At 45.5% G+C, this 10639-nt stretch overlaps 1 protein-coding gene across 1 annotated transcript in view; it reads right to left on the reverse strand.

The window, feature by feature from the left end:
• Positions 1-726: 726 nt before the first annotated feature.
• Positions 727-10639, reverse strand: part of zcchc2 (zinc finger, CCHC domain containing 2) — a gene marked incomplete in the record, with an annotated part of 44012 nt that continues 34099 nt past the window's right edge. The window contains 8 exon segments of the mRNA XM_048248061.1: positions 727-2503; positions 2879-4123; positions 4388-4522; positions 5235-5326; positions 7655-7725; positions 7972-8089; positions 8890-8968; positions 9872-9952. Of these exon segments, the coding sequence (XP_048104018.1) occupies positions 2442-2503; positions 2879-4123; positions 4388-4522; positions 5235-5326; positions 7655-7725; positions 7972-8089; positions 8890-8968; positions 9872-9952 (1883 nt within the window).

Below are 10639 nucleotides of genomic sequence, written 5' to 3' on the forward strand. Positions count from 1 at the left end.
CTGACGTATTTATTCATTTCATGGCACATTGCATGACCGTGCATATGGAATGTAAATGTAAATGTCAATGTATATATGTTTTTTACGTTTAATCTTTTATTTATTTCACATTTTATTTATTTATTTAACTTTTTATTTATTTATTTCAACTTTTAATTATTTATTTCATATTTCATTTATTGATTTCATATTTCATTTATTTATTTAATTTTGTCACAAAAAACATTCCATAAATTACTCTCTGCATTGCGATGGTTCTTTCAAATGGAACCCAGCAGTGGACAAATTATAAAATAAAGTGCCTGGCAAAACAAAATGGTGTGTACCTAAATTACAATAACAAATAAAATAGATCCACTTGGTCTTGGTGTACAAACATAGTCACACTGTCAGCACATGAACCAATACATGCGGCCTAAGTAGGTGAGCAGATGAAGTCTCTTTCTCACCTTTATGCAGAACTCAACCAAGAGTGGAAGGCATTTCTTCTCTTGACATAGTCAATGTCTTTTAGATGAATCTGTTGTTGACTACCATCTAGTGTCCTTATGGTGAAATAGCAGATATTCCAATATATATATATATATATATATATATATATATATATATATATATATATATATATATATATATATATATATATATATATATATAAATATTCACATACAATTTTTTTTTTTTGAAAGAAATCTGTGACACCAAAAAAAACAACAACAGAGAGCTTGGTCCTTTTTTCAATATTTATTGCTGATAACTCAATGGGTTTAAGATAAATTTGCTTAAAATGCAAATTTCTCTCTAGAAATATATTCGAACTTTCCAGTAAATATCAACGTTTAGATATGAAACAGTAAACACAAACCCAGGGTAACAATTTACCTCATTTATACGGCACAGTATCTCTCCAAAGAAATATAACAAACACCTCCTGCAGCTGCGCAAATGCAGGGCGGGTCTCTCCCTCTCCCCCACCCTCTAGATCAGTGAAAGAGGGCTGTGCGTTTTTTTGTCTTTTAAAGATTTTGTACATAAAGAAAGTCAAAATCATGATCCCTTAATCAAAACCAATATAAAATATTTTTTTAAATTATCTGTTTGCATATATTATAAAAAAGTAAGGGGATTTTTCCTTAAGTCTGCTTTGGCAGTTTAAGCAAGATTTCCAGAGAACAAAAACATAGCTGTTAAAAAAAAGGTTGAAGGTTTGTCAGTACAAACGTGTTTACACTGCTTGGTTTTAGTGGCAACTGAACAGATATCCCACATCATGTACGCTTGACAAACACAACACATCCTGGCCAAAGAGCATGCAGGTAAACATATGTGCTTCACAATGACTTCATTTCCAAATAAAGTATCCATTCCAATAAAGTTTCACCTCAATAACCAATTTTTTAAAAAAGTTTTTTTTTTTACCCTGGACGTCACAATCCAGTTGGTAGAAATGGAAGTGTGTTACATGAAAATAAACGCTAACAAGTCATAAAAATAAAAATAAAAAAAATACTTGGGACACTAAGTACTCTCTTCTTTTAAAACGTATACATGCTGTGTGTGCAAGCACCAGAGCACAGTCACTAGAGCGCTCTCTGGCGGTCACACCACCAAATGACAGCACGCCTCTCCAAAGCCCTCCTAAGTCAAACGGCACAGTGGACAGATCAGTACAGATTACTCTCAGTGCACTTAAGGACCTGACATGAACATCAAGTTACGCTGAGCGTCATAACATAGTGCTTTACAATTTTCAAACAAAACAAATATGTAAAAATAAAGAACAAACAAAAAATGAAACAAGCAAAAAAAACAGCAGTACAACACTATGTCTGAATCATGATTATGAACTTGAAACAATTCACATTACATGAAATGACACCGATCAAGCCAACAGAAACAGCATTTACATTCAGAGCTTTTCAACTTTACCAAATATAAGTCTCAAGTTTCAGGATCATGTTTTTTTATAAGACTGTAATAACATCTTTAAATTACCCTTTTAATGTTTTGATAAAAGAACAAAAATGATGACAATGGCCCACAGCCATTTACAATTAGATGTTTACAAAATAAATGAAAGCTATTGTAATGTAGTGGACCATATGAAACATAATGTAACCACATAGTCCTATCAGATACAATGAAATTAACTCCATTTATGAACGAGACACTTGTCCTTTCTTTTAAATGTTCTTGTAATTGTTGCAATGTAAAAGGTAGTATGCTGCTGCATTTGAGAGGCACATCTTTTAACCTGCCCTTTTTTTCAAAATCAGAGAGACATTCTTAAGCTATTCCATTAACCAAAGATCACCTTTGAAATAATCGCCTCTGCCACCTGGTCCCAGGCGCAGTGCGTGTTTACTGCGGTGGAAACGCAAACGAAGCCTCAAGGGAGTCCGAGAAAGAAACAAACGTTTACTCCTTGGTCCCCTTGCTGTCTGTCAGTCAGCTTTGTCTAGTGCTTCAGAAGAGTGGGGGGCAACGTACTTAAGCCGGAATCCACCTGTAACACACACCCACATGCACACATACAGACACACACACACACACACACACACAAACGCAAATACCAGCACTCCCCAACACAAATACATACACATGCATGCACACAAACAGACACACACACACACACACAACACCAAAACACACACAGACCGACAGACAGACACACACAGACACACAGGAGGCAGCGTCAGTACGGCGTCAGTGCTGAGAGAGACACACACAGAGATTAGAGATTGACATGAGAGAGCATCATCATCATCATCATCATCTCATCTCCTGCCCCTGCCGTTAAGGCTAGCAGCGCTGGCGGCCACTGCTGCTGCTGCTGCCGCTGCTGCCGCCGCCGCGGCTACCGTCACCCCGCCACCATTACCTGGTTGGCCGGTGTCCGCCGTGGGCTGCTTGCACTCGTGTGCGTAGTGGCCGCTCAGGCCGCAGTTGTAGCAGGACACGTTGTTGCCCTTCTTCATCCCTCCGCCTCCTCCGCCGGCAGCATGCATGGCCACGGACGGGAAGACCGGCGCATAGAAGCGGCTGAAGGCGGCCATCTGCGGCAGGCCGTAGCCCGGCTGCTGGCCGGCGGCCACCGCAGCGGCGGCCAGCAGGTGCTCCGAGTGGGCGTGCAGGAGCGGGCCGGCGGAGAAGGTGGCGGTGGGCGGCGGGCCGTGCGCGTGGTGCGGGGCGCCGGCGGGGCCGTGCGGGTAGAAGGACAGCTGCTGGCCGCCGGGGGCTCCCGTGGCGCCGTGGCCGCTCTGGTGGGCCTGGGCGCCGGGCGGGTAGCTGGCGCTGCACAGGTGCGAGGGCAGGTGCAGGAAGGGCAGCGGCGGCGGCGCCGTGCTGAACATCTGGCGCGGCGCCAGCTGCTGCGGGGGCAGGAAGAAGCCCGTCGTCGCCTGGTGACCACCACCGCCGCCGCCGCCAACGCCTCCGCTTACGCCTGCGCCGCTGACCACACCACTACCGCTGCCGCCACAGCTGCCCCGGCACCCGCAGGCATTACAGCCCAGCTGGAGGCCGGCCTGAGGCACGTGCATAGCTGTGCCCGCCGCAGTCATGCCCACTGGGTTCCCGGAGAGGCTGGCGCTGGCACAGCCGGCGCTGCTGGAGCTGCAGAGGAGATGGGTGGCGCTGGGGCTGGTGCTGTCGCTGTGCGCCGTGCTGGGGGGCAGCGCCGGGCTGGGCGAGGGCCCCGTGCTGGGCGTGTGCGTGGGCACAGCCGGGTGTGTAGGCATTCCGCCGCCCTGTACCCGCAGCGGGAGGGAGGACGGGTGGGAAGGCAGGGGAGGGGTGCTGGCGGAGGGCGAGGGGTCGCTGGCATGCTGGGCAGAGATGGGCAGGGCGCTGACCGCAGCCATGGGAGGGTGCTGGTGAGAGCTCCGCGCATCACCAGGACTGGCCAGGATGGGCTCCAGGGTTGCGGTCGGCTTGGAGTAGAAGGGGCACCCCGCGGGAACCCCCCCGAGAGGAGACTGCAGCCCCTCGGAGGTCTTGCTGTGCTGGGAGGGCTCCTTTTCGAGGGCAGGGGGCAGCATGGGGTTCACCAGGGCCACGGCCTTCCCGCTGGCGCCTTTGGCAGGACGCGCTCGCAGAGTCCCCGTGTCCGACTGGCTTCCTGTGTCTGAGAAGAGGGCACAAGAACAACAAGTTCTTCATTCTCATCAAAACAGAAGATAATTTGGCCTCTTCTCAATTCGGGGAGGCCCAGAGGTGGATTCCACTAAACCAGAGTTGGTTCAGAATTCAGAGTTGGTAAGAAATGTATTGGTCAGCGACAGTCCCTTGAGGAGTTTAAACAGTATAAATCATTTGTTGTGATTATGCCCACACACACACATACACACACACACACAGGCAGGGGTTATGAGTCAGAAGAGTGTCAGACCTCTATCATCATCATCGTCATCCTCATTTTCGTCATCCTCATCCTCGCTCTGTAAACTGGCATGCTGAAGGTGCTGAGGGCTGGAGGTGGTGGAGTAGGAACTCTCAGAGGAGGTTTCTCCGTATGCGTCAGGGCCTATTTGACAGACGCACACCAAATCAAAAGATTTCCCAAAAGTGAAAATGGAAATTGTAATGGATGTCTCCCATTGCTGCCGTTTCCCATGCTGACTACATGCATACGAGTCCCCAGTTTTGAACTGACTTGCGCATCATCATCACATATAGGTCAAAATAAAATGGATTTTTTTTTAATCATGCTCCTGTCACCTGTGCTCATTGTAAAAGCATTATGGATTGTGCAATATTGCATTACTTTGTATAACATGGTGAAATATTTTTTTAGTTAATGGTGCTATAATAATGAATAATAATGAAATTTAAAGGAGGACAGGATCAGAATAGGAGTATAGTGCCAGCACAACGACTTCCCTACTTACATGCATTACCGACAGATGGAGGATTTGCAGTATGTGGACTACCTTTACACAGTGACCTACATCCCATCACACATCCCTGCGCATAGCCCATGATGCACTGCCTATACTGTTGTGTGTGAGAGTGAGAAAAGAAGCTCGCCCATGTCCCTGCACCAAGACCAACAGTGTGTATGTGTGTGCAGTTAGGGTGTGGGGACATAGGTCAGATCTATGCTTTTTGGGTTTTGTAAGTGTTATGTGTGTGTGCGTGTGTGTCGCTGTCGAGTACTCATTAGAGTGGGTGCAGTGTGATTGGTGTGTGTCTGTAGCATACAGAGAGGGCCTTTAGCCCAGTCCAGCCCAGCTCACCCCTAGTCTGCCTTATCTTCTGAGCAGCAGAGGGCCGCCGGATCCCGTTGGGTACAAAGCTCTCGTCTGCCTCCCCTCGCCTTGCCCTCTCCCTGAAACACAGAGAAAAAGAAAGAGAAAGAGAAAGAGAAAGAGAGAGAGAGAGAGGGGAAGAGGGAGAGGGAGAGGGAGAAGGGTGGAGGGAGGAGAGAGGAGAGGATCTTAAATGTGTTTTTATAGCAAAGCAGAGATTTGTCCTCTTCTCTCTGGGCTAATATGAGAGTGAGAGAAAGAAGCAAACACAGAGAGAGGGGGCAAGACTGATATAGAAAGGGACAGAGGGACAAAGGAAGCGAGGACATTTTCTTTCAACAGAACTTGGGCTTTCTGTTCTGAAACTGGGTACAGAAGAACCAGATTTAAGAAACGAGGCTGTCAGTCTCCAAACACAACTGTGAATGAACACACAGAAGACGTCAGTACAGCAACCCACTTTCAGGCGAACGCCAGGCAGCGGGTGGTGATGGCCTAAACAGACCTTCCTCCTTTACCCATTCTCTTCCAAGTCCTTAAGATGGCAACAATTTCAAAGCAGAGGTAGCAGATGCTTCCGTCAAAACACACGCTGGTTTTGAACGGTCAGGTTGTGAAAGGCAGCACAGACAGAATGTTCCCCCTCAGATTGGACCACATCTCGTCATCCCAGACAGCTCAAACTAGCACGACATCTCAGGCTTAGACCTTAGACCACAGTGTCAAATAATAGCACTGGCATAACAAACATGTCATAAGATACAATGGAAGAGGCTATTTTGAGTGTTGAAAGCTCTGGGGTAAATTAGGGAAAGAAATGTAAACGGTGGTAAGGATTTGAGTGGTTTTGGCCGCTAGGAGTGCAACTATGCTACCACAACAGCCCTTATACAACCCTGATCATAAAGGCAACAGGCCCAACAGATCAGTGAAGCAATAAATTACACGCAACTCTTACAATCTACTAAACTACATGAAAGATGCCATTTTTGAACAGGCTCTGAAATAGAACCTGTCAGTCTAAGTCTGTTCTGCTCAGTTTCTGGTGGTTTGACATTCATCAACCCCATGACCCAGCCTTGAGTCACATGCATGGTCATCAAAGCACATTTGAAAGCACCATGAAACATGAGGCCAGAGCATGACCTTTGAAACCCCACAGTCGCTACATTTTTCCTGACTGAGGGAACATTGGGTTGAGGAAACAAACCGGACTACCCCAAATGAAAGACAGAATATTAATTAGTAAAGAGAAGCTGTTCTTATTCTTCATACTATGTCTACTACTTTTACACACACACACACACCTGGAGGAACTGTAGGCCTACCCTGTTTGTGTCTCTGTGTGTATGTACGCACGTACAGTACGTACGTACTTCAGCACCATGTTTTTGTCTTTTCTGTAGCCATCCTGAAATGTCACTGGCTCAGGGCCAAACTTGACACAAAGCCATTTTTGGCCATTATGGTGTGAAAACTCAGGGGACAGACATGCCCCTTACTACAGGACACAGAGGGCTTTCACCTTGAGCTACCCGCAGTGTTAAAGCAGAGTTTTGCCACCTAGATTCACTTGTATTCGGGAACTGAGGCTGGATAACACAGGTGGCTATCTTACGCCACCTGATCAATTTGGACATCAGTGTCTGTGAAATCCAATTAGCATGACATATTAAGACTAGGACAAGTGAAAAATGTCATATTTCCTTTGGCATTTTATGCTTGTCTCTTTCTCTCTACCTCACATGCTGGGCATGAACTCTGCGTATCGTCCAGTTCCTAAAATGCTAATCTAAGCACATGGCTGTGTTTATAACATGGCTGACAGACAGACTAACCTTTAACTTTGCCAAACAGGGTCCTCTGGTGATATTTAAGTGGTAAATATCAAATTCTATCAGTCATTGAGGCCATGGCAAAACAAGTTTTATTGTTTTGTTGAGTTGTTTTGTCCCTCAAACTATTCAACACATAGATTTTCCCACATTGCTTACCTTTTCGGTGCTATACATTATATTCCTACAATATACAAATATAATGTGTACCATACAATTCTTTGGAGGAGAAATATACATCCCTTGGAACACATTTGTTGTCTGAGAGCCAGTCTGACCTTGAAAATCAATCATAAAGGTACTGCAAACATTTTCCCCTAGTCCTCTGACTGGAAGTAAAGGAACCAGAAGGTGTCTGCACTTTTGTAGTAAACATCAGCTTAATTGTAGAGATGTGGTGGTGTTGGTAAACTGAACCTAATTAAGTTCTACACAATAAGACAGAGCCGGCAGCTGCGTTTCTGTGTTTCACATTGACATGGTTTATGGGGTTCAACTCATTTCCCTGGGTCGGGTTGAGGTGCGGAGGTCCATTTCCTGCGGGCGTTTCTGTCCCTGCTAGTTTCTGCGTACCTGTCAGCACCTGAGGCTCTCGCTTTGGGCTTCTTCCCAGTCATACAGCTCCACTTCTCACCAGCACAGCACTGCACAGAGAGAAGGGGAGAAGGGGAGAGGGAGACGAATGAGGGCACAATACACACCAGAGAATACACACTGTTGTGGAGAAAACACAAATATGTGCCTATATGGGCAATATTTACAACAACATATGCACCACATGATTGTACGTATGCGTTACGGAAATATGCTCTGCTCTTGTACAAGAGGTCTTGTTGGTCTTGTGGTCTCTGGGGTAGATAGTGACTGTCCCCTTCCCTGCCCTGCCTCACCTGCTCCGAGTGGCCCGGCGCACGGGACGGGCTCTGGCGCCCCCACTCCACCTCTCCGTTGTGCTCGGCACGACCCCTCCTCCTGCTATCCCGCTGGTGACTCCGGCAGCACTGCCCCCTACAGGTGGAGAGAGGAGAGACCACGATGGAATAGGGTGTTAAAACAGAACTGAGACACTCCTCTTGGCCACGCACTGTACATTTTTTAAATATGCTACACGTGAATATTTCTCAATAATTATTTGCATTGCATTTATGCATCAACCTACCAGCAAACTACTGTCACACTGGCATGATTGTACAACTACATATTTTACCATGTAGGTTATTTTAATGAATCAGGTATGCTTTACGCCAAATCAAATCATATTGGATTTTGGATGGATGTCCTGATAGCAGTAAGATATAGATAATCCGGTAACACTTTACTTGACAGTATCGACATAAGAGTGACATGACACTATCGTGAACACATGACACTGTCATCATGACACATGAAACTTAACCCTAACTCTAATCCTAAACCTAACTTGTTATGACAAAAATCGAATGTCACTTAACAACAGAAGCGTCACGTCATTAATGATTATGACTTGTTTATGACACGTTCATGACCGTCATGTCACTCTTATGTCGACACTGTCAAGTAAAGTGTAACCGATAATCCTTCCTGCATGTCATTTCATTAAACATTAATGTTAAACATTAAACATTTTCAAACATTAATTATGATTTCTATAGCAGACATGCTTCAGTCACTAAGGGCCACATTATTACCTTTAATACTATAGATGATACATGGTTAGAAAAAGACCAGATAAGAAGGTGCTATATTTGGTCACTTCTACTGACTACCAACTGTTTGTTCCTACCACCTTTCCCGTGAAGCGTAGCGGAGTAGTGAGAGGAGGGCCTTACCCGCGGCCAGCACCTTTGCTGCTCCGCTTCATCCAAGCGCCGGCTCCACCATATGGCTCCAGATCCAGATCTGAGAACGCTGAGAGACACCGGGAGGAAATGTCAAGGCAGGAAGAGAGGGAGAGAAAAAACAAGGAGGAGGAGGGGAAGAGAAGGGGGAGTGAGAAGGTCAATAAGAAGAATGCAAGAGGGAACACAGAAAAGACAAAACATACTCTTCATAGCTATGGGTCATCTACTACAGTCTCTGTCATCGTCAAACATCTTAGATCTCTCCAAGTGATTTTTAATACTTCATATTCATATTCACATCCTTAGTATAGACCCTTTCAAGAGAGTTCCATTATCAGCATCATAGTTGGCCCCACAAGACTTCCTTTTTAACATTCCATATGTTATCTTAATGCAGAGGAAGTAGATTGGGGCCCAAATAGAACGTTCAAGCATTGTTTTTGTTTACCTTGTTGAAAGGGTCTATACTGTTGTACTCTTCTCACTACAGTAGAAGAACATGTTAGTAATTCTTATTCTTTCTCTTCATCGATTACCAAACCCCGGCGAACATGTAATGTGTAGCCTACTAAGTAAATGGGGATGTGTAGTATAAAGTGGCTCTGAGGTTTCTTTGTGAGCATGAGTGCTGCCTCTTGTCCTCCACACGGATCCAGAAACACCTGCAGCCTCCCTCCCCTCAGAACCAGACACAAGGACAGGCCACACGAGAACTGTCTGACACCATCACTACACACCCTCACCTACCCAAGCAGTACAACGCGCTAACACACACATGTTCACAAGCACACACACACACACACACACACACACACACAAATAAACATTAACACACACACACACACAGTGGAGCTCACTAACACACACACAAACACAAACACACACACACACACACAGTGGAGCTCACTAACACACACACAAACACAAACACACACACACTGTGGAGCTCACTAACATACACACACCCTACCTTCCTCCAGACTGGAGGTCTCAGAGCAGTCATTGCAGTGCCTGGCTGACTGGCATGGCTTGCCTGCTGGCGAGGTGTTACCTGCAGAGGGTGGCAGATGGTGGGACATTAAGGCTGTGCCAGAACACACACACACACACACACACACACACACACACACACACACACACACACACACACACACACACAGGAATGTAGGACCACCGCAAAGTACCCAATGCAGACCATAATCAGTACCTAAATATTGCTATAATCAGCACGCTAATACTGATCCATCAGCACCCCAACATTAAGGCCATCCTTAAAAATATTTTCGTTTGCCGTAACCCGACCGACCCTGTCAATTTAGAACCGACCCAAATATTTATTTTTTTTCCCTTTAGTCCGACCGACTTGCCGGGTTGTAAACTTATGCTAATACCGACCGATTGTTTTTTTTACTCTAAACAACCAATACAAGTGCAATAAAATAATATTTATTTTAGTAGGCCCAAGTATTGTGAATATAAATTGCCTACATCCAAACGTGGCTCACTTAAAAAAACCTGTGGCGCCATCTCTACACCATTGGTTTTACGATGTCACACTATGGCCTACGCTTCGTTTCATTCACACAAACTGATAACGCTTTTACTTGGCACGGTTCTGGAAGAACTGTGGCCAGATCTTTTTTCATCCCTCCTCCCCTTAGTCTAACGGTGACCGTGGTCGGAGTATTGAAACTGGTTGTGGTCTATTCAGCATTTCTCAAAATATGGGTCCGCAACA

This window comes from Alosa alosa, chromosome 1 (assembly GCF_017589495.1).
Source record: "Alosa alosa isolate M-15738 ecotype Scorff River chromosome 1, AALO_Geno_1.1, whole genome shotgun sequence".
NCBI lineage: Eukaryota > Metazoa > Chordata > Actinopteri > Clupeiformes > Clupeidae > Alosa > Alosa alosa.